Raw genomic sequence first — 25,899 nt, forward strand, 5'->3', positions numbered from 1 at the left:
TCTAAAAAGGAGTTTTTCTAGTGGAAAAATTGAAGATAGTCTTTGTGGGTAGAGGAAATGACATGTACAAAGAATCAGAAGTGTGAAATGTTAGACAGTACTGGAGAGAAACAGTACATCTGAAGCAAAAAGAGATGATGAAACAGTAGAGTAGGAGCCATGGTAAAGTAACAAACCTATGCATTCATTTGTTACTTCTTTTGTTCATTCTCAAAATTTCTTGTTCATGAAAAGAAAACACTATGTAATTTTTAGTAAGACTAGTCCATTATCATAGAAATTAAATAGCATGTCCATAAATAAGAGTGAAAGTTGTGATAATGCCTAGTCTTAGTGAGAATATAGAACATTGCTTGTGGATATGTGAATTGTTAAAACCACCTTGGAAAATAATTTTTATTTTATAAATCAGAGCATACGTGTATCTTATAATCTAGCATTTCCACCCCTGGATATGTACCGGAAAAATTCTTGTATATATGTATCATGAGGCCTGTAGAAGAATGTTCTTAGCACCCTTGTTTGAAATAGCAAAAAATTAAGTGTTTTATCTTAGGCAAGTTACATAATGTCTTTGAGCTTTAGTTTCTTCCTGTGGAATAGAGAGATAATAATGCTAACTAGCTCGAAGAGTTGTTGTGAGGATTAAATGAGTTAACCTATGTAAAGTACTTGAGACAATGTCTGCTACATAGAAAATGTTTAATAGGTGTTAGCTATCATCACTACAAAGAAGTGAAAATGAGTGAGCTATTGCTACATATATCAACATGAATAAGTTTCATGAAAAAAAAATGAGCAAAAAAAGCAAGTTCCAAAATGTCCCAAATAGCATGATATCAGTCAAAATTCAGAAGCATCTAGAACTAAATATTGTTTAGGAATAATACTTATGTGGTAAAACTGTAAAGAACAGTAAGAAATTGTAAAATAAACAATTACTTCAAGATAATATTCACCTATCCAAGTGGTAGAGGTGGGGGATGCTATTATTTGTTGTCTTGATAATATAATATTTGTTGTCTTGGTTATTTCTTTCTTAAGTTGGGTGATAAGTATACACATATTCACTTTATTACCTTTATATTATTATGTCTATAGTCCTTTATATAAAATATTTCCTAAGGGAAATATCAGTGGTTTGGTGTATATCCTTCCTTAAACTGATAAAATTTTAAAATACCTATTCATCCATCCTATCAATTTGACAGATAGGATCATGTCATACTGACAGTTCTGTCCCTAGCTTTTTTTCATTTAGCAATATCTTGTGAGTACTGCATACACATCTTTTTAATGGCCTTTAGAATTCTATCATATATGTATACCATAATTTTTTAACCAGTCCTGTGCTGATACAGCCATAGGATGTTTTCTCCTTTTCTTTTTTTGTTAAAAAGAGTGCTACCATGATTATTTGTGTGTGTATGTATCTGTATATACGATCACTTTCTCAAAGAAGAAATGCAGTCCCACCAACAGTGCAGAATATCCTATTTCTCCATACCCTTGCCAGTGTTGAGTATTATTATATTTCCATCTTTTCTAGTCTGTATAAAAAATTGGCATCACATTTTTAAGTCTTTAATTGAAGTCCATCATCTTCTTTTCATGTATTTATTGTCTGTTTCTTTTTCCTGTGAAATAAAATTGGACTTTGTCTTGTACCTCAGTGCTTCTGGGGTGAGAGAGCCCATTTCTATGGATTGTGTAAATTATGTATCTTGAAAGCGTTCCTCAGACAATAATGATTCTCGGCCCTCTATTCTCCAGTGTGTACAGGGTTCCCCAATAGAGCTTTGATAATTGGATACCTTAGAAGGGTTCTGAGTAGAAAAACCAACAGATTTGCATGCCTAGCCTTTCACAAGACTGGAAACAAGGAGATCACTTAGAAACCTACTAAAATAAGAGAGGCAAAAAAGGATAATGAGAGCTTGCATTAAGAGAGTAGGTAAGTGGATATGGAGAAGAGAAAATGGATTTGAAAGACAACCAGAAGAGTAGCTTGTTTAGAAATTATTTTATTTTACTGACCAAAAGAGATATTCTGCATGAATCCAGAAGGGTTTAGGGCAAGGGTTGAACAATGTCTCAGTTTATTATCTCAAATACAGAGTGGCAGGGGGTGGAGGGAGGAATCTACTTATGCCAAAAAGCAAGTGACTGGTTCATTAGTCAGTTGAATTACTTGACTATTTTGATAGAATATAATTGTATTGTATTTTTAAATATTATGACTATATATCAAAAGAAAGGGGAAATATATACCTAGATTTTAAAAGAAATCGCCCTTATAAAAGTAAATAAGCTCTAGAAAAATTGGAAAATCATTCATAATCATACCATCAAGGAATAATATTAACATTCATTTTATATCCTTTTATTTAACCTTTCATCTTTTTATGGTTATAATACTATAAATAAAATTTTATATACTGATTTTTTAACGTTAAACAGTTCTCCACAAAGTAGGTATTATTCATAAACCTAATTTCAAATGACCACTCATTCCATTAAGTGGGCATACCATAATTTACATAACCATTCCCTTAATTTGGGACATTAAGGTTATTTCTTCATTTTTACTATTAAAAAAATTCCGAGAAAAATATTTTGTGCCTAAAGCGCTTTCCATTTAGTACATTTTTTTATTTACTAGATTGAATAAGTGGTCAAAATGTGTGAATGTTTTAAAAGCTTTTGATACATTTTACTAAAATTGTTTTTCAGAAATGGTCCAGATTTTCCTCCTGTGTATAGAATAAGCAGTGAGTGAGAATGACCATTTTCCTTATCACCACTTGTTTTAATACTTTGTCAACTTAATATACACCTAAATTTAAACTTGCTGAAAGAGACATAGTTAGGTAGTAGGAAAATGCTCTTTTCCTGTTTAGGATTCTCTAAAAATGTTAGTTTCTCACAATTCATGGATAATATGTCCCTTATTGTAGATTGTAGACTCTACATTTTCAAACAGTGAGGGTTGGTTTGTTTATTTTTACCATATCAGACACCTGAAAGATATTTTAGTTATTTTATTAGCTGAGACACATTTAGGTGTATAGTTATAAATTCACTGTGTAGTATGAAATATTTCTTTTTTAAAAAAATATTTATTTATTTAGTTGATGGCACCAGGTCTTAGTTGTGGCTCATGGGCTCCTTCTTTGTGGCATGGGAACTCTTAGTTGCGGCATGCATGTAGGATCTAGATTGAACCCGGACCCTTTGCATTGGGAGTGCAGAGTCTTTTCCACTGTGCCACCAGGGAAGTCCCAGTATTTCTAATTAATAGGTTAATTCCAGGTATTTTGGTAAGCATTTTTAAGTTGAACTAAATCATTTATTAGCCAAATACTATATATATTTTATTTGTTTAATAATGAAACAATACTTTTGATATTTCCCTTTAAAAATAATGTATTTATTTTTAATCAAAATGAAATTTATTACTGTTTAATGTAAGTAGAATTAACCTAAGTCAGTACAGTAAAACACTGGGTCATGTAAACATTTTGTATTTGTTCAGATACAGATTTTTAAGTAAGCTTTATTATATTTTACAATTCTTAAATGACTTCTCAGTTAGATTAGAATACAGTAAAGACAACCTGATCAAAATAGTTGTCACCATTAAAAGCATAATTACTTTATGATCACTACTAATACAGTTTATGCTTGTTTATAGTTTTTAATCTCTTGAGTACCTCAACTAGCCCTGAGATTTTTAATACAAATACTATACCCAGTTTATAATAAAAAGGAGCTGTGATTTAGAGAAGTTAATTGCTTAAATTTCGTACCCAAGTTGTATAAGACAAGGTTCCAACCTAGGCCCTTTCTCTAAACCTTTTTGTTGTTATTGTTGTTTTCTTCTATTCAGTTTGCTTATGATTGTTGACAATTACTTGGGTCATTTATTTTGAAAACTTCCTGGAACAAATAAATATGTTTCCTGAATTCTTCTTACTCTTCCCAATTTTGATCATTAATTTTGAAAGAATGTTTGCTGAATACCATTATTTAGCCACCTCCTTTCCAATAACTTAGCATTAACTGTCGTAACACATTGATACAACTATTAGGAAAATTAGCTATAAATAACAATTAACTGGTTTTGACATATGTAGTTTTAAGTGACAGTAGACTCTCAGATACATTTTTTAAAGTTTAATTGCTTCCTGATAAAATAACAGCTTTTAGTTTTCAGAGCATTTTCACGTATATTATCATCTCACTAAATCCTTAATGGCAATCCATGTCATAAAACAGTATAGGTATTATAATTATTTAATTGAAAAAACTGAGTTCCAGAAAAATTAAATGTCACAAAGCTTCTTTGTTTTGGAGGAAGGACCGGAACATGCATTTATAAATTTATAATATCTTAGCCATAACTTTTATGAACTTTATTGCTTGATATTAGAAGTAATACCAAATTTTAATAACTTTTATGAACTTTATTGCTTAATATTAGAAGTAATACCAAATTTTAATGTTTTTTATTTTCATAAAAAAGCTTGTGTTTCTACCTTTAAAATTATTAGCCCTATAATGATTACTCTAAATTACTTTAGAATGAGCCAGTAAAGGTATTTCTGTCATTTTAGTTGGCTGTCACTTTTTCTTCCCAAATAATTATATACTAACGGGAAAAATAACAGCAAAGAGTTATCTCATTTCTTAAAAAAAAAAAAAAAGAAACAAAACCTTTTCAGGACTTTCTGTTTTGTAATGTGCTAAGTTTCACTTATTCAACATTTATTTCTCAGAAATATTGTTTATGAAATTCCAAGAGCATTTTGTTAGTGACTGTCGTTGATTGAGCATATCTCCTTCACTGAGTCTTGTATATGATTTGAATCCTTCTAAATAATCAGCAAGTTTAGCCTAATTAATTAATTCACTCATTCAATTACTTTTAAAATTACGTAGACTACTGTCTTCCTTCGATCCCTCATATCACACAGCACAGTCCTTGGTGCTGTGTAAAAAGAAAAAAGTTCTTTAAAAAAAAACTTGCAAAGTAACAATTTTATTGATTTGTATTTTCTTCCTCATAATTTCTTCACTTTCTGTCTACATATATCACTTTTAGTTATAATTAACAGCTTTATTGTAATTAGATATCTTTCTAACTTGGCATGGATAGCCTTCTAATTCTTCCTATGTTATTTTTTTAAAGAAAGTCCATTTTGCTTATAAAGTTGATTTTTTTTAATTCATATTATTTTATTTTGACATGGCTTCCTAACGCACATTTGAGTTTGGGGAATTGCCATACACACTGATGGTGGTGGTACATACTTACTGATTTGCTAAATTCTTGTTAGAGTGAAAGTATCTTATTTTGTTGTTGTTTTTTACATTCTGGTAACTAATGAGTTGGGGATTGTTCCCATTAGGCAACTGAAGAGGATACTTCCAGTTCTCTAGTGAAAGATCATCTTTTCCAGCAAGAGACAGTTATAACCAGTGAGCCTTACAGAAGCTCAAGACCTTCTCCCTTTGAAGATCTGAATGCCAGAAGAGTCTACCTGCAAAGCCAAGCCAATCAGGTGAGAAAATAAATATTTTTCAATATATTATTCATATTTATAGAAATTGGATGTGTTAGATGAGAACATTAGGACCGTCTGCCCTTTACCAATCAAAGAACAACAGAAACCCAGGAGAATAAGATTTATAATGAATCAAATCCAGAATGAGACAATACATACATGTCATAATGTCCTATACAGGTGTAATAATTGAGTCATAAATTTGACTTTAAATTTTTTGATGATAAAGGGGAAAAGGTGTTAGTTACATTTTCATTATCCAGTAGAGGGATACAAAGGAACATAAACCATAGTCTCTGTTCTAAAAGAGTTTATGATGGCGTAATAGATACGTGCTCATAGTGATATGGAAGCACAGGATAGGGGTGTTGAAGTCGTTATGGAAGATGAGAGTTTGTGTTTTTTCTTAAGATACACCTGAACTTTTCAAGGGTGAGAAAAATTGTTAACTAATTGAAGAGGGTGGGGCTGGTGATGAAAATTGAGGGGGAAAACATAGGAGGAGCGAGGGGATGAATGTTTTAAACAGAGGGAATTTTAGTCAGCATAGTCTGCCATAACAAAATACCATAAACTGGGTGGATTAAATAACAGGTTTTTTTCCTCACAGTTCTGAACGCTTGGAAGTCCCAAGGTTAGGGTGCCAGCATGGTTGATTCCTAGTGAGGGCTCTCTTCTTGGATTACAGACAGCCACTTTGTCTCAGTGCCAGAGAACGCCCAAGTGAGCAAGCTCTCTGGTGTCTCTTATAAAGGGCACTAATCCTATCATACCAGGACCACACCCTTCATGACCTAATTACCTCCTGAAGGCCCCATCTCCAAACAGCATCACATTGGGGGGTTTGGGTTTCATATAATTTGGGGGGGTGCAGGGGTGACACAAACATTTAGTCCATAGCAGGGAACAGTATGAGTAGAGGTATGCATGATCTAGGGGGAAAACAACATGGAGGGTGAAAAAGAGAGGCAAAGAGAACAAGAGCCAGACTGTCGGGGTTTTATGTCCTGCAAACCACCTTGGACTTAAATCTTGTTTGTTGCTTCACAACCTGGGCACACATTCATGTGCCAGAAGACACAAGAAACCACAGGTTAAAAACAGTACATTTTTATGGAGTGTCACTTTTACTTAAAAACAAAAAAATCCAAAGTGGTGTACCAGGTTTACATTCCCACTAGTCGTGGGAATTTTCCTGAATACTGGTATTGCGCCCCACCTTTCCCCTCCCCCCCGTTTTTTTTCCAGTTTAGTCACTTAGTGGAAGTAAAGTAGTATTTTATTCTGATTTTAGTTTATACTTTCCTGATTACTACTGCTGTTGAGCACCTTTTTTTATATGCTTATTGACCATTTAGAAATTCTCTTTTGTAAAGTATCTACTCAAGTATTTTGCACATCTAATATTGAGTTGTCTTTTTCTTATTGATTTATAGGCATTTTCTTTTTGTTTATTTTAGAAATAAGTCCTTTGTTGGATATATATATTGTAGATATCTTGTCTCTGGTGGTCTGTCTTTTCACTCTCTTAATAATGTCTTTTGCTGAATAAGAGTTCTTAATTTTAATAGAAGAGTGATTTAGTGATTGTTCCCTCTGTGGTTAGTGCTTTTTGTGTCATGTATGAGAAATCTTTGAGTATCCTCACCAAACCATGAAGATATTTTATGTTGTCTTTCAGAAACTTTATTATTTTTTCTTTCATGTTTGATTTTTGTAAGTGGTATAAGATTAGGAGGTCAAGGGTTCCCTCCCTGCACCACAACCCCCAAATCTAGATAGCCAGTGATCCAGCACCATATAGTAAAAAAATCTATGCTTTCTGAAACAAGTACATTGCATTTTCAGCTTTGTCATGTGACTGTATGTGTGTGGATCTATTTCTATTCTCTGTTCTGTTCCCTTAGCCTATTTGTCTATTTTTATACCGGTACCACACTTTTAAAATAACAGTAGTTATATAATATTTCTGGGATCTGGGAGTTATGTCCCCCAGCTTTGTCCTTTAAGATCTTGTTGTTCTTGACCTATGTAAATTTTAGAGTCAGCTTATCAATTTCCACAAAACTCCTAGAATTTTGATTGACATTGTATTGCATTCATAAATTAATTTGGAGGAAGTTAACATCTTGACAATACTGAATCTTCTAATCCATGAAATGGTAAATTCATTCATTTATCTTTTGTTAGATTTATTCTTAGGTATTTAATTTTTGTAAGTTTATTTAGGTATTTAATTATTATAAGTATATTTTGTAAATTGATCTTATATCCAGAGACATTGTTAAATTAATTTATTAACTCTGTACTTAAAATCTGTAAATTTTTTAAATGTCTGTTTCTTGTCATACTGGCTAGGACTTCTAGTGCAGGGGGGATTGACTTTCTTATTTTGTTCCTTATCTCAGGGGAAAGCTTTCTATATTCATTGCATTCATCATTAACTATGATATTTGCTGTATGTTTTCATAGATCCTTTTAACAGATTAAGGTATCTATTATTCCCACATTACTAAGTTTTTTATGACATGCTTCTTCTGCAGTAATTGAGATGATTCTAATTTTTTTCCTTGTTGATCCTGTTGATTGGTAAATTGTAATAATTGGTTTGCAACCTTGAAGTCTTGGAATAAGCCCATCTTGGTTGCCATATAATACTCATTATACATACACATATAAACATATGCATACATAAAATTGGGTTTAATAATATTTTATCTAGGATTCTTATGTCTGTGTTCATGAAAGAGGTTGGCATATAATTTTCTTTTCCCATAAAATCCCAGGCAGGTGTTGTAATCAAGATATGCTAACTCCATGAAACAAACTGGGCAGTGTTTCTTTTTTGCAGTTTGTGGAAAAGTTTAAAATTTGTTGTTTTTCTTAAATGTTAGGTAGAATTTCCTGGTGAAGCCATCTGAGCCCAGAATTTTCTTTATCAGATGATTTTTGAGCTACAGATCGATTTCTTTAACAGATACAGGACTATGCTGATTTTCTAATTCTTTTTAGAAAGGCTTTTTACAGGATTTTGGTTTTTATTCCTTTTTTATGGAAAATTTCAAACATACTAGAAGTTGAATGAATAGTGCAGTCAATTGCTGTGTACTACCCTGCTTCTGACATTAGTCATTGGAAAAATGATGATATGCCATATTTTCATTATTATTCAGAAATGGATTGATTTTTAAACATTTGGGGTTTTCTACTTTTCTTTTTATTGCAGATATTCTAAGAATATACTCTGAATGATTTCATTCATTAACATTTGTTGAGGCTTATTTAATGGCTCAACATAAGGTCCGTGTGCCATGTGCACTTGAAAAGACTTCATATTCTTAGATGTTGTTTGCAGTGTTCTTTCTATATATTAGGTCAGGTTTGTTATCCTTATTAACTTTTAAAAAAATCTGCTTGTCAGTAACCGAGCAAGGTATGTTTAAAAATCTCCAACTTTGATTGTAGAATCATCTTGTTTTAATTCCATCAGTTACTTACTTTATATATTTTGAGGCTATTATATATTGCTTGTAATTTTATAATTGTCATACCTTTATGTTGAATTGACTCTCTTGTCATTATGAAATATCCTTCCTTATCTCTGGTAATACTTTTTGCCTAAAAGTCTACTATGTCTGATATTAGTATGGTTACATCAATTTTCTTTTGGCTAACGTTTACACAGTGTGTGTTTTCCCATCCTTGTACTTTCAACATTTATGTGTCATATATAAGATGTCTCTTTTAAACCATATGCAGTTGGGTTTTGGTTTTTTCTCAGGGTGTTTTTGTCTTTTAGAGTATTTTGTGTACTTACTTTTACTGCAATTATTGATATAGTATAAATCTAACATCTTACTTGTTTTCTGTTTGCCCCATTTTTCTCTGTTCATTATTTCCTCCACTTGGCTTATTCAGGTATATTTAACTACTTAATTTTTCTTTTTTATTAGATAATTAATAATACAGTTCAGTGCTTTTATTGTAATCCTAGAGATCACAGTACTCATTGTTAACTCCTTAGAATCTACCCTAAATTGATTTTTTTAAAAACTACTTCTGGAAAATGCATGGATCCTACAATACCTTAATGCCATTTATCTCTTCTTCATTTACCGTTTGTGTTGTTGTTCTCATGAAATTCATTCTGTGTGTATGTATTTATAACCTCCCAAAATAATATTTTAAACAGTCAACATTGATTTCAGTTTATCCGTCTACTTATGCTTTTGGCTGTTCTTTAATCCCTTGTTTATTACCATACTACCATGTAGGATCATTGGCTGCTTATTGCTGTTGGTGAATCTTTGTTGTCGTTTTTCTGGAAACATCTTTTATTTCCTCCATATTTGAAAGATGTTTTGCTGACTGTCACATTCTAAGTTATCATTTATTTTCTTTAACCACTTTAAAAGATGTCACACCACTGTCTATACTTTTCCATCATTGCTATTAAGAAATACTGTCTGTCTTTGGCTTTTCGCTGTTTTATTATGCTATGCCTAGGTACTAGGTTTTTTTATTGCGTTTATAGAGCTTTTTGAATCTGGCTGATATCTTTGAACAGATTTAGAAATGTCTCCACCATTGTCTCTTCAAATATTGTTTCTAAATCTGAGGCTCAAGGAGAGATATGGACTGAACTTAAAGTTGGGAGTCATTATCTAACGATGGAAATTAAAACTATGAGAGAAGTTTGAATTACTTTGTAAGAGAATAGTATTCAAAGCTGGAACACTGAGGATCACTAAATGTTAAAAGACAGGGTGTTGAAGAAGAACAGTCACACAGATAGGAGAACTAGGAAAGGGCAATAATGTCTCAGAAGCCTGAGAAGGAGAGTTAAAAAGGTAAGTGACGGAGTAGTTAATTAATGTATTGCAATTACATGGTCCAATAAAGGACCTGGATGGATGAATCCTGGAGTCATCTCTGTAAAGGTAATTGATACCCCTAGCATAGTTTCAGTGGGATTAGGAGGCATTCATGACAGGAGAAGAAACAACCTTCTTTTTTTTTTTTTTTTTTGCCTGAGCTCCTTTCAAAAGTTTGACTACAGAGGCCTTCCTTTAGAGAGCAGGTGGAGCTAGAAGGTGGAGGGCCAAGGAAATAAATATGTTTAAAATTTAAAGGGATAAAGAAAGTGAGAAGTTAAAGATTTGGGACAGAGAGAATAATTGATACAGACCCAAAGGAGACTTATCAAGGACACAGGAATTACACTGAAAGAGGAATTACTTCATTTTTCTAGACTGAAGAGAAGTTTAGGTAGAACTACAGATTTATTAAAAAGGAGGTAGAAGGTTAATGAAATTCAGACTTGATCAATTCAGTAGTGTGTGCCCTTGCATTCTTAGATAAACCTAAAATTTAATTGTTATTTTTATCTTAAAAACTTGAATATGGGGGCGCAGGGGGTAAAGAGAAAATAAAAAACCTTCTGGATCATCTGGGAATTTTTCTTCCAGCAAGTCCCAATACAGCCATACCACAGCAAATAAATATAGTTTGAAATATTCAAGTTAGACACAGATTGTGAATGGTTCCCTGCCAATAGATCTGATTAATTAGGTTACTTAAGGTCGCAAGAAACATATATTCTCAGGCTATGTACGTGACCTGGGCAAGTACCAGGCTAATAGCATGTATTCATACAACCTCTCTGGTCCTCCCAAAATTGGAACTTCAGTTAGGATTATCCCCCTTCCTCCACTCTAATTAAGTCTAATGCCAATGTTTCCTATATAAGTAAATGGTATATCACTTATACATTTGCTCAGGGCAGAAACTTGAAGCCATCCTGACTCATTCCTCTCTCAGTCTCATACTGTAGATATCAGCAGTCAATCAGCAATCCTGTAAGCACTACATTCAAAGTATGTTTCTCAGACCGTCATCATTTCTTACTGCTATAATCTTCTAATTTCCCTACTTCCACTCTTATCCTTCCCATCCACTCTAATAATCAGTTCACACAGTAACCAAAGTGATCCTTTAAAAAGATACAAATCAAATGTGTTCGAAACTTTATAAAAGTCTAACATCCTATTTAGAGCAACATACAGAGGTTTTACAGAGCTGTGCATGATTTTGTTCGTGGCGTCTCCAGATTTATTTTCTATTCTTTCTCACTCACTAGCTCCTTAATACCTCGACCTCCTACGTTTTAAATATATTAATAATATCTATGCCTCAAGGGCTTTGCATCTGCTCTTCCTTTTATCTGGAACACTCTTCCTCCAGATGTTCCCAGAGCTTGCTCCTTACTTCAGGTCCCTCTTCTGTGAAGCCTTCCCTGAGCACTCTAAATGAAATACCAACGCTTCCATCACTGTATCCTTATGCTATTTTATTTTTCTTAATAACACTTACTTCCTGATTACAATTTGTCTCCTATTTGTACTTTTTTTGTTTGTTCACTGATACGTTCAGGAATCTAGAAGTTCCTAAGATAGAGTAAGCACCCAGTAAATATTTGTTGAATGAAAGAATAGATGAATAAATGCTAACAGCATCACCTTGGAAGCATCCTACATCAGAGGAATAACCTTGCCAAAAGGACTAGACTACTTCCTTGCTGTCAAGAAATATGAAGAGTGTGAGATTTAACCCTAGCTAGCAAGTTATATGAATGCTGCCAGAAGACATAAGACTGCTAGGTCAGAGACAAAGGACTGTTACTCACAGCACAATGAAGTAGCATGAGCTTCATGTTTGTGTCCATTCCCCTTGCTTGCCAAGTCCCATGGGGGTGGTGCTAAGCTGCTCAGGTGAATATTGCACACTCAGTGGGTTTGCATCCCAATATTGGAACCCTGAGTTTTGGGGAACCCCAGTCTTTTTTTTTTTTTTTTTTTTTTTTAAATTAACAATAATCTCATAGTATCACTTAACTGCTACTCTTTTTTTTTTTTTTTTTTTTTTTTGCGGTATGCGGGCCTCTCACCGCTGTGGCCTCCCCCGCTGTGGAGCACAGGCTCCGGACGCGCAGGCTCCGGACGCGCAGGCTCAGCGGCCATGGCTCACGGGCCCAGCCGCTCCGCGGCATATGGGATCCTCCCAGACCGGGGCACGAACCCGTATCCCCTGCATCGGCAGGCGGACTCCCAACCACTTGCGCCACCAGGGAGGCCCACCCCAGTCTTTTATAATGGGCAATAATCCTGCCTGACTTTTGCCAGGGAGGGACACAGTGTCTTTGTTATACTCATTAACTAAACAAACCTAACTTCCAAGGAGAAATACTCTATCTTTCAAGGGTTCCCTATTCACACATCGTTGAAAAGATAGTCTGAAGCAAAGGCAGATAGTACCTCTACTCACTGTATCTGCAGAAGTGAGACCCATGGAGAATTGTCACCTAACACTAGTTTAGGTTTTTCCCTCTAGCAGTGCTTAAACAGGTATTGTCAGTGTTTGTCTTTGGCTCATTTTCTATGCTTCCATGGACTACTTAAATCCTGTTGATGGATTAGGTACCTTCTTTCAAGCTGCTAGTGCTCTCAGTCAGGTTTTAGTTAAATCTAATAGGGCCGGAGGCCATTATAGTCCTTTTACTCAATTTCGCTTACTTTCAAGTTCCTGGAGGTCATTTCACTGTAGATGGATAAGACCACATGTATTATGGTCTTACGATCAAAGGTTTATGATGTATTTAATACATAGAAAATAATACATGTAATGAATACCTGAGAAACCAAAAAACTTTTTAAAAAGAGCACCCCCAATCCTGTTCCCTTGCCTTCATCCTAGAGGTGACCTTTACCTTGGACTGTGTTTGCTTATTAGCATTCTTATGCTTTTCTTGGTAATTCTACCACTTCTTTTTCTTCTGCCAGTAGATATTTTAGTTGTTTCCATATTTTTGTTATTAGGCATACTGCTAGTACAAACTTTCTTGCCCCTCAGCTATTCTTGTGCAAGAGTTTCTTTAGGGTGTACAGAAATGGACCTTTAATATTGATGTGCTATAAAAAGGCTCTTGGGCAAATTAGTCTATAGGATTCATGTGTTCTGTGACTATAAGAGATATATTTTGAGTATTTGAGAGGTTAGAGAAATAACGCTGAATATTCCGTTACAAACTAATTTTAACCATATACTCTTATATAACTTGTTACTGAGTAATAAAATTTTCAGTGACACTTCTTTTTGAATTTTATTCGTGGCCAGTATCTCCTAGTTTATGGTGGGTTTTCACTCTTTTTATGGTGTTTTGGTGAACAGATGTTCCAAAATTTAATACAGTTGAATTTATCATTCTTTTCGTGGTGGTGTTTTTAAAAACTCCTCTCCATCCTTATCTCAAAGATTTTTCTCTTGATTTTATTCTAAAAGTTTTGCAGTTTTGTCCGTAAAACAAACTGATTTTTGTTCCACTTTTATTTTTTCCATATGGATTAATGATCGTTAATAGCACCACTTATTGTATTCTTTCCCCTACTGATGGGCAGTGCCATATCTGTCATATATCAAGTTTCTATTTTTGATCTCTCTTATCTGTTGGTCTGTTTGTCCTGGCACCAGTGCTACGTTGTCTTCTTTACTATAGGATGTTTTAACTCTATAGCAAGTCTTAATATCTGTAGAGCAAGTGCATCTACCACTTTTTTTCTTCTTCTCTTTTTTGTTGGTGGGTGGGGGAGCTGGTTACTCTTCCACAGAATTTAGAATTAGCTTGAGACTTCCCCAGTGATCCAGTGGTTAAGACTCCACCTTCCAATGCAGGGGGTGTGGGTTCAATCCCTGGTAGGGGAACTAGGATCCCACATGCCATGGGGTGCGGCCAAAAAAAAAAAATTAGAATTAGCTTATCAAGTTTGTTGAAAAATCCATTTGCAGTCTGTATTTGAATTGCACTGAATCTGTATATTAGTTTGGGGAAGAATTTAGCCTTCTTTTCCATGAATATATAATACATCCTTCTATTTGGCTCATCTGTAGTGCTCAATAAAGCTTTGCATTTTCTTCATGAAAAGATATCATATATCTTTTAAAAGAGTGGATATATGGGGCTTCCGTGGTGGCACAGTGGTTAAGAATCCGCCTGCCAATGCAGGGAACACAGGTTCGAGCCCTGGTCCAGGAAGATCCCACATGCCTCAGAACAGCTAATCCTGTGCGCCACAACCACTGAGCCTGCGCTCTAGAGCTTGCGAGCCACAACTACTGAGCCACAGGCCACAACTACTGAAGCCTGCGCGCTCAGAGCCCATGCTCCGTAGCAAGAGAGGCCACTGCAGTGAGAAACGCACACACTGTGACTAAGAGCGGCCCCTGCTCGCCACAACTAGAGAGAGCCTGCGCGCAGCAACAAAGACCCAAAATGAGTCAAAAATAAATTTAAAAAAAAGAGTGGATATATGTATATGTATAACTGATTCACTTTGCTGTACATGTGAAACTAACACACATTGTAAGTCAACTATACTCCAATAAAAGTTAAAAAAAAAAAAACATTGGAGAGGTTGTAATCATGCAAAAGTAATCCAGCCTGTGCCCTAGAGCCCACGAGCCACAACTACTGAAGCCTGAGTGCCTAGAGCCTGTGCTCCACAACAGGAGAAGCCACCACAATGAGAAGCCTGCTCACCGCAACGAAGAGTAGCACAAGCTTGCCGCAACTAGAGAAAGCCTGCATGCAGCAATGAAGACCCAATGTAGCCAAAAATAAAGATCTTAAAAAAAAAAAAGTAATCCAGAAATCTTACTTCATCCCACATCAGTCCTTTAGTCCTACAACATAATTAAAATTGAAATACTTCTGTTTCTCTTTATGTTCCTACCATGTGATTAAAGTGCTAATGAAAGTAAAATTCAAAACTGCAGGCAACAAGGCCAGGAATGAGATAACCTCTTCAGTCATTAACTATTTTTATTAAACTTCCTTTCCTGTTTAAGACACTACTAATACTGAGTAGGTGGTTCGAGTTGGATATATCCATTTAAATTGCTTTTTGAATTGAAGCATACAAACTTTTTACTTTTAGCAATTTCTGATACAGATATACTTGGACATGTGTATTAAAGACAAATATGTATAAGAATAATTTATGCAATATTGTTTGTAACAGCAAAAGGTGGGGAAAAGCCTATATATATATAAATCAGACTAGTTAAATTAAGTCATCCATTCAATGGAATATTAAGCTGCTATTAAAAGAATTAGGTAAAGCTATATGTATAAACACATATGCACACTTGCATGTGTGTGTAAATTAAATATGTGGCCAAAAAGTGGTAAGTACCACCTGAGTGGTACATTTGTTACAATTGGTGAACCTACATTGATACATCATATAATCACCCAAAGTGCATAGTTTACAGTAGGGTTCATTCTTGGTGTTGTGCATTCTGTGGATTTGGACAAATATATAATGATATGTATCCATCATTATAGTATCATATAGACTTTTTTCACTGACCTAAAAATCCTCTGTTCTCTTCCTGTTCTTCTCTCCTTGCCTCTCCCTTCTCTCAAACACAGATCCTGGCAACCACTGATCTTTTTACTGTCTCCATAGTTTTACCTTTACCAGGATGTCATATAGTTGGAATCATACAGTATGTAGCCTTTCACTTAGTAATATGCACGTAAGGTTTTTTCATGTCTTTTTTTTTTCAATACTGAGTAATATTCCATTGTCTGGATATACCACTGTTTGTGTATCCATTGAGCCTACTGAATAGATAAACAAACTTAGTTTCTTCCAAGTTTTAGCAGTTATGAATGAGGCTGCTGTAAACATTTGTGTGCAGGTTTTTGTGTGGACATGTTTTTTGAATCCCTTGGGTAAATACTAAGGAGTACAATTGCTGGATCATATGGGAAGAGTATGCTTAGTTTTATAAGAAACTGCCAAATTGTCTTCCAAAGTGGCTGTACCATTTTGCATTCCCATCAGTAATGAATGAGGGTTCCTGTTGCTCTGTGTCCTCCCCAGCATTTGGTGTTGTCAGTGTTCTGGATATTGGCCATGCTACTGGGTGTGTTAGTGGTATCTCGTTTTTTTTTTTTTTTTTTTTTTTTTTTCTGTAATGGGCCTCTCACTGTTGTGGCCTCTCCCGTTGCAGAGCGCAGGCTCCGGACGCGCAGGCTCAGCGGCCATAGCTCACGGGGCCAGCCGCTCCATGGCATGTGGGATTCTCCCAGACCGGGGCACGAACCCATGTCCCCTGCATCGGCAGGCGGACTCCCAACCACTGCGCCACCAGGGAAGCCCGGTATCTCGTATTTTTAACTTGCATTTCCCTGGTGACTTACGGCGTGGAGCATCTTTTAATATGCTGATTTGCCATCTGTATATCTTCCTTGGGGAAGTGTCTTTTGAGGTCCTTGGCACATTTTTTAATCAGGTTGTTTATTTTCTTATTGTTGATTTTTTAATAGTTCTTTGTACATTTTATCTAAAGAAGAAAGCTATTAATGAAAAATATGACACATATAAAGAAAAGAGAGGTTTTTGTACATTATAGGTATCAGTCCTTTATCAGGTATCTTTTACAATATTTTCTCTTACTCTGTGACTTGTCTTCTCATTCTCTTGACATTTTATTTTTCAGAGTAGATGTTTTAATTTTTAATGAGGCCCAGCTTATCAATGCTTTCTTTCATGAACCTTTGATATATCTTAAAAGTCACTGCCATAACCAAAGTCATCTATTCTGTTCTATTGACCTATTTTTTTTTTTGCTGGTACCACACCGTCTTTCTTAGTGTAGCTTTATAAAAGATCTTGAAGTCAGGTAATGTCAATCCTCTTAACTTTTATTCTCCCTCAGTACTGTGTTGGGTATTCTGGGTCTTTTGCTTCTCTATGTAAACTTTAGAACCACTTTGTTAATATCCACAAAATAACTTGCTGGGATATTAATTGGGATTGCATTGAATCTATAGGCCAGCTGGGGAAAAACTGACATGTTGACAGCCTTGAATCTTCCAATTTACAAACATGGAATATCTATATTTATTTCTTTGATTTCATTCATCACAGTTTGATAGTTTTCCTCATACAGATCTTGTACGTATTTTGTTACATTTATGCATTAAGTATTTATTTGGGGGGATGCTAACGTAAATGGTTTTTAATTTCAAATTCCACTTCTGGTTTGTTTGTTTTTGCCGCACCGCACAGCATGTGGAATCTTAGTTCCCTGACCAGGGATCAAACCTTTGCCCCCTGCAGTGGAAGCACAAAGTCTTAACCTCTGGACCACCAGGGAAGTCCCTTGTTCATTGTTGGTTTATAGAAAAGTGATTGTCTTTTGTATATAAGCCTTGTATCCTGCAACTTTACTATAAATCATTTATTAGATGCAGGAGTTATTTTGATTTTTTCAAATTTTCTATGTAGATGATCATGTCATCTGTGAACATGGACAGCTTTATTTCTTTCTTCTCAATCTGTATACTGTTTATGTCTTTTTCTTGTCTTACTGCATTAGCTAGAAATTCCAGTATGATGTTGAAAAGGAATGGTCAGAGAAGGGACCTCCTTGCCTCCTTGTACCTGATTTTAGTGGGAAAACTTAATTTCTCACCATTAATTATATTAGTTTCAGGGTTTCTGTAGATATTCTTTATAAGTTGAAGAAGTTCTCCACTGTTCCCAATTTACAGAGTTTTTATCATGAATGGGTGTTGGATTTTGTCAAATACTTTTTCTCAATATATCGATAAGATCATGTGATTTGATGTGTTACATTAATAGATCTTTTAATGTTAAACCAGCCTTGCATAGTGGGGTTGAATCCACTTGGTTATGATGTATAATTCTTTCTATACATTGTTGGATTCAATGAGCTAATATTTTGTTGAGGATTTTTGCATCAGTGTTTATTTGAGATGTCTGTATTTTTGTTTGTTTTCCTTTTTGGTAATGTTTTTGTCTGGTTTTAAGAGTGATAATGTTGACCTCTTGGAATGAGTGAGGAAGTATTTTCTGTTTTCTGTCTTCTGAAAGAGATTGGAGAGACTTTGTATAATCTCTTCCTTAAATGTTTTGTGTTATTCACCAGTAAACCCCAGCTGGATCTGTGTGCTTTCTATTTTGGAAGGTTATTAGCAGTTCAACTTCTTTAATAGATATAGACCTATTCAGATTGTTTTCTTCTTCTTGTGTGAGTTTTGGCATATTGTGCCTTTCAAGGAATAGATCCATTTCATCTAGGTTATCAGATTAGTGGATGTAGAGTTGTTCATAGCATTCCTTTATTATCCTTTTAAATGTTCATGAAATCTGTAGTGATACCTCCTCTTTCATTTCTGATAGTTAGTGATTTGTGTCCTCTTAAATTTTCTCTTAGTTGTCCCAGCTAGAGGCTTATCAGTTTTGTGGATCTTTTTAAAGAACCAGCTTTTGGTTTAATTAATATTCTCTGTTGATTTCCTGCTTTCAGTTTCATTGATTTCTACTCTAATTCTTATTATTTCTTTTCCTTGCTGTGGAATGAATCTTTTCCTAGTTTTCTAAGGTAGAAACTTATATTATTGATTTTAGATCTTCTTTCCTAATATATCTAATGCTATAAATTTCCCTCTATGCACTACTATTGCTGTATCCCACAACATTTGATAAGTTGTGTTTTCATTTCTATTTAGTTCAAAATAATTTTTAATTTCTCTTGAGATTTTTTCTTTGACCCATGCATTATTTAGAAGTGTGTTGTTTAACCTCCACTTATTTGGTGATTTTACAGATATCCTTCTGTTACTGACTTACACGTTAATTCCTTCGTAGTCTGAGAACGGACATTGTATGATTTCTACTCTTTTAAATTTGTTAAGGTTTGTTTTATGTTCAAGAATGTGGTCTATCTTGCTTAAGGTTCCATGTAAGCTTGCAAAAATATGTATTCTGCTGTTGTTGGGTGAAGTAGTCTTCAGATGTCAATTATATCCACTTGATTGAAGGTGTTGTTTAGTTCACCTGTGTCCTTACTGATTCTCTGCCTGCTGAATCTGTTCATTTCTTTATTGTTTTTTAGCATCTTTATTGGAGTATAATTGCTTTACAATGTTGTGTTAGTTTCTGCTGTATAACAAAATGAATCAGTTATATGTATACATATATCCGCATATCCCCTCCCTCTTACACCTCCCTCCCACCCTCCCTATCCCACACCTCTAGGTGGTCACAGAGCACTGAGCTGATCTCCCTATGCTATGCAGCTGCTTCCCACTAGCTTTCTATTTTACATTTGGTAGTGTATATATGTCAGTGCTATTCTTTCACTTCATCCCAGCTTACCTTGCCCACTCCCCGTGTCCTCAAGTCCATTCTCTACGTCTGTGTCTTTATTCCTGTCCTGCCCCTATGTTCATCAAAAGCACTTTTTTTTTTTAGGTTCCATATATATGTGTTAGCATACGGTATTTGTTTTTCTCTTTCTGACTTATTTACTTCACTACTCTGTATGACAGACTCTAGGTCCATCCACCTCACTGCAAATAATTCAATTTCGTTTCTTTTTATAGCCCAGTAATACTCCATTATATATATGTGCCACATCTTCTTTATCCATTCATCTGTCGACGGACACTTAGGTTGCTTCCATTTCCTGGCTGTTGTAAATAGTGCTGCAATGAACATTGTGGTACATGTCTCCTTTGAATTATGGTTTTCTCAGGGTATATGCCCAGTAGTGGGATTGCTGGGTCATATGATAATTCTATTTTTAGTTTTTTAAGGAACCTCCAAACTGTTTTCTAGTGGCTATATCAATTTACGTTCCCACCAACAGTGCAAAAGGGTTCCCATTTCTCCACACCCTCTCCAGCATTTATTGTTTGGAGATTTTTGGATGATGGCCATTCTCACCAGTATGAGGTGATACCTCATTGTAGCTTTGATTTGCATTTCTCTAATGATTAGTGATGTTGAGCATCCTTTCATGTATTTGTTGGCAATCTGTATATCTTCTTTGGAGAAATGTCTATTTAGGTCTCCTGCCCATTTTTGGATTGGGTTGTTTGTTTTTTTGATACTGAACTGCATGAGCTGCTTGTATATTTTGGAGATTAATCCTTTGTCAGTTGCTTCATTTGCAAATATTTTCTCCCATTCTGAGGGTTGTCTTTTCATCTTGTTTATGGTTTCCTTTGCTGTGCAAAAGCTTTTAAGTTTCATTAGGTCCCATTTGATCATTTTTGTTTTTATTTCCATTTCTCTAGGAGGTGGGTCAAAAAGGATCTTGCTGTGACTTATGTCATAGAGTGTTCTGCCTATGTTTCCCTCTAAGAGTTTTATAGTGTCTGGCCTTACATTTAGGTCTTTAATCCATTTTGAGTTTATTTTTGTGTATGGTGTTAGGGAGTATTCTAATTTCATTCTTTTACATGTAGCTGTCCAGTTTTCCCAGCACCACTTATTGAAGAGGCTGTCTTTTCTCCAATGTATATCCTTGCCTCCTTTCTCAAAGATAAGGTAACCATGTGTGCATGGGTTTCTCTGGGCTTTCTGTCCTGTTCCATTGATCTATATTTCTGTTTTTGAGCCAGTACCAACCATACTGTCTTTATTACTGTACCTTTGTCGTATAGTGTGAAGTCAGGGAGCCTGATTCCTCCAGCTCCATTTTTCTTTCTCAGGATTGCTTTGACTATTTGGGGTCTTTTGTGTTTCCATACATACTGTAAAATTTTTTGTTCTAGTTCTGTGAAAAATGCCATTGGTAGCTTGCTAGGGATTACATTGAATCTGTAGATTGCTTTGGGTAGTAGTATAGTCATTTTTACAATATTGATTCTTCTAATCCAAGAACATGGTATATCTCTCCATCTGTTTGTATCATCTTTAATTTCTTTCATCAGTGTCTTACAGTTTTCTGCATACAGGTCTTTTGTCTCCTTAGGTAGGTTTATTCCTAGGTATTTTACTCTCTTTGTTGCAATGGTAAATGGGATTGTTTCCTTAATTTCTTTTTCAGATTTTTCATCATTAGTGTATGGGAATGCAAGAGATTTCTGTGCATTAATTTTGTATCCTGCTACTTTACCAAATTCATTGATTATCTCTGGTAGTTTTCTAGTAGCATCTTTAGGATTCTGTATGTATAGTATCATGTCATCTGCAAACAGTGACAGTTTTACTTCTTCTTTTCCAATTTTTATTCCTTTTATTTCTTTTTCTTCTCTGATTGCTGTGGCTAAAACTTCCAAAACCATGTTGAATAATAGTGGTGAGAGTAGGCAACCTTGTCTTCTTCCTGATCTTAGAGGAAATGGGTTCAGTTTTTCACCATTGAGAACGATGTTGGCTGTGGGTTTGTCATATATGGCCTTTATTATGTAGAGGTAGGTTCCCTCTGTGCCCACTTTCTGGAGAGTTTTTATCATAAATGGGTGTTGAATTTTGTCAAAAGCTTTTTCTGCATCTATTGAGATGATCATACGGTTTTTATCCTTCAGTTTGTTAATATGGTGTATCACATTGATTGATTTGCGTATATTGAAGAACCCTTGCATTCCTGTGATAAACCCCACTTGATCATGGTGTATGGTCCTTTTAACATGCTGTTGGATTCTGTTTGCTAGTATTTTGTTGAGGATTTTTGCATCTATGTTCATCAGTGATATTGGTCTGTATTTTTCTTTCTTTGTGACATCTTTGTCTGGTTTTGGTATCAGGGTGATGGTGGCCTTGTAGGATGAATTTGGGAGTGTTCCCCCCTCTGCTATATCTTGGAAGAGTGTCAGAAGGGTGGGTGTTTGCTCTTCTAAATGTTTAATAGAATTCACCTGTGAAGCCATCTGGTCCTTGGCTTTTGTTTGTTGGAAGATTCTTAATCACAGTTTCAGTTTCAGTACTTGTGATTGGTCTCTTCATATTTTCTGTTTCTTCCTGGTTCAGTTTCAGAAGGTTATGCTTTTCTAAGAATTTGTCCATTTCTTCCAGGTTGTCCATTTTATTGGCATATAGTTGCTTGTAGTAGTCTCTCATGATCCTTTGTATTTCTGCAGTTTCAGTTGTTACTTCTCCTTTTGCATTTCTAATTTTGTTGATGTGAGTTTTCTCCCTTTTTTTCTTGATGAGTCTGGCTAATGGTTTATCAGTTTTGTTTATCTTCTCAAAGAACCAGCTTTTTTAGTTTTATTGATCTTTGCTATTGTTTCCTTCATTTCTTTTTCATTTATTTCTGATCTGATCTTTATGATTTCTTTCCTTCTGCTAACTTTGGGGGTGTTTTTTGTTCTTTCTCTAATTGCTTTAGGTGTAAGTTTAGGTTGTTTATTTGAGATTTTTATTGTTTCTTGAGGTAGGATTGTATTATAAACTTCTGTCTTAGAACTGCTTTTGCTGCATCCCATAGGTTTTGGGCCATCTTGTTTTCATTGTCATTTGTTTCTAGGTATTTTTTGATTTCCTCTTTGATTTCTTCAGTGATCTCTTGGTTATTTAGTAGAATATTGTTTAGCCTCCATGTGTTTATATTTTTTACAGTTTTTTTCCTGTAATTGATATCTCGTCTCATAACATTGTGGTCGGAAAAGATACTTGTTACTATTTCAGTTTTCTTAAATTTACCGAGGCTTGATTTGTGACCCAAGATATGATCTATCCTGGAGAATGTTCCATGAGCACTTAAGTAGAAAGTGTATTCTGTTGTTTTTGGATGGAATGTCCTATAAATATCAATTAAGTCTATCTAGTCTAATGTGTCTTTTAAAGCTTGTGTTTCCTTTTTTATTTTCATTTTGGATCTGTCCTTTGGTGAAAGTGGGGTGGGTGTTAAAGTCCCCTACTATTATTGTTACTGTTGATTCCCCCTTTTATGGCTGTTAGCGTTTGCCTTATGTATTGAGGTGCTCCTATATTGGGTACATAAATATTCACAATTGTTATATCTTCTTCTTGGATTGATCCCTTGATCATTATGTAGTGTCCTTCTTCGTCTCTTGTAATAGTCTTTATTTTAAAGTCTGTTTTGTCTGATATGAGTATTGCTACTTCAGCTTTCTTTTGATATGCATTTGCATGGAATACCTTTTTCCACCCCCTCACTTTCAGTCTGTATGTGTCCCTAGGTCTGAAGTGGTCTCTTGTAGACAGCATGCATGCGGGTCTTATTTTTGTATGCATTCAGCCAGTCTGTGTATTTTGGTGGGAACATTTAATCCATATACATTGAAGTTAATTATCGATATGTATGTTCCTATTACCATTTTCTTAATTGTTTTGGGTTTGTTTTTGTAGGTCTTTTCCTTCTCTTGTGTTTCCTGCCTAGAGAAGTTCCTTTAGCATTTGTTTTAAAGCTGGTTTAGTGGTGCTGAATTCTCTTAACTTTTGCTTGTCTATAAAGGTTTTAATTTCTTTGTCGAATCTGAATGAGATCCTTGCCGTGTAGAGTAATCTTGGTTGTAGGTTCTTCCCTTTCATCACTTTAATATGTCCTACCACTCCCTTCTGGCTTGGAGAGTTTCTGCTGAAAGATCAGCTGTTAATCTTATGGGGATTCCCTTGTATGTTATTTGTTGCTTTTCCCTTGCTGCTTTTAATATTTTCTCTTTGAATTTATTTTTTGATAGTTTGATTAATATGTGTCTTGTCATGTTTCTCCTTGGCTTTGTGCTGTATGGGACTCTCTGCACTTTCTGTACTTGATTGACTATTTCCTTTCCCATGTTGGGGAAGTTTTCAACTATAATCTTTTCAAATATTTTCTCAGGCCCTTTCTTTTTCTCTTCTTCTTCTGAGACCCCTATAATCAAATGTTGGTTCATTTACTGTTGTCCCAGAAGTCTCTGAGACTGTCCTCAATTCTTTTCATTCTTTTTTCTTTATTCTGCTCTGTGGTAGTTATTTCCACTATTTTATCTTCCAGGTCACTTATCCGTTCTTCTCCCTCAGTTATTCTGGTATTGATTCCTTCTAGAGAATTTTAAATTTTACTTATTGTGTTGTTCATCATTCCTTGTTTGCTTTTTAGTTCTTCTGGGTCCTTGTTAAACATTTCTTGTATTTTCTCTATTCTATTTCCAAGATTTTGGATCATCTTTACTATCATTACTTTGAATTCTTTTTCAGGTAGACTGCCTATTTCCTCTTCAATTGTTTGGTTTGGTGGGTTTTTACCTTGCTCCTTCATCTGCTGCTTATTTCTCTGTTTACTCATTTTGTTTAACTTATTGTGTTTGGGGTCTCCTTTTCACAGGCTGCAGGTTCATATTTCCTGTTATTTTTGGTGTCTGCCCCCAGTGGGTGAGTTTGGTTCAGTGGCTTGTGTAGGCTTCCTGATGGAGGGGAGTGGTGCCTGTGTTCTGGTGGGTGGGGCTGTTTCTTATCCTTCTGGTGGGCAGGGCTTCAGCTGGTGGTGTGTTTTGGAGTGTCCATGAACTTAGTATGACTTTAGGCAACCTCTCTGCTCATGGGTGGATTTGTGTTCCTGTCTTGCTAGTTGTTTGTCATGGGGCATCCAGCACTGAAGCTTGCTGGGCATTGGGTGGAGCTGGGTCTTAGTATTGAGATGAAGATCTCTGAGAGAGCTCTTGCTGATTGATATTATGTGGGGCTGGGAGGTTTTTGGTGGTCCAGTGTCCTGGACTCAGTAATCCCACCATGTTGGCTCAGGCCCGACACCCAGCCGGAGTACCAAGACCCTCCCAGCCACATAACTCAGAAAAAAAAGGAAGAAAGAAAAACAACAACCACCAAAAAAATGAACAGAGAGAACCCTAGGACACATGTTAAAAGCAAACCCCTGGTGAAATTTTAGACCCACAGAAAATTGGGTCTGCTTCATTCGGAAGATCCAGTAGTGAGCCAAAAGAAGCCAAGAAGGATGGATTCCAGGTATGCAGAAATTGTAAAGTTACTTTTGGTTCTCAAGACATCAGTCTGTTCATTTCTGATAGAGAGGGACGTTGAAGCCTCCAGCTATGATAATGGGTGTATCCGTTTCCTTCAGGTTCTATCAGTTTTTTCCTCACATAATTTGATGCTGTGTTGTTAAACACATACACAATGAGGATTGTTATGTCTTCTTGGGGAATTAACCCCTTTATCATTATATAATGCCTTCTTTATCACTGATAACTTTCCTTGTTTTGAAGTCTGCTCTGTCTGAAATTAATATAGGAACTCCTGCTTTCTTTTGGTTAGTATTAGCGTGGTGTATTATTCTCCAGCCATTTACTTTTACTCTAACAACACTAAACCACTTTACAGTGAGTGGGAGTACTTTATAATAACCATAATCCTAATTCCTCCTTCCACCCCTTTCATCATTGCTGTCAGTCATCTTATTTTATATACATATATATGCATATGTATGTAAATATGTGCATAATCATACATGATCAAATACACTGTTGCTGTTTGTTTTTGGTTTTGGC

General features: G+C 35.2%; 1 protein-coding gene across 1 annotated transcript in view; it reads left to right on the top strand.

Annotated features, from left to right (window-relative positions):
- The window catches only part of SPRED1 (sprouty related EVH1 domain containing 1), a 124,647-nt gene that overhangs the window by 87,978 nt on the left and 10,770 nt on the right, over window positions 1-25,899 (top strand). The window contains exon 5 of the mRNA XM_060096583.1: window positions 5,412-5,564. Coding sequence (XP_059952566.1) covers window positions 5,412-5,564 — 153 coding nt within the window. The remainder of the gene's footprint in view (window positions 1-5,411; window positions 5,565-25,899) is intronic.

The sequence above is a fragment of the Mesoplodon densirostris genome, chromosome 4, assembly GCF_025265405.1.
Source record: "Mesoplodon densirostris isolate mMesDen1 chromosome 4, mMesDen1 primary haplotype, whole genome shotgun sequence".
Lineage (NCBI taxonomy): Eukaryota > Metazoa > Chordata > Mammalia > Artiodactyla > Ziphiidae > Mesoplodon > Mesoplodon densirostris.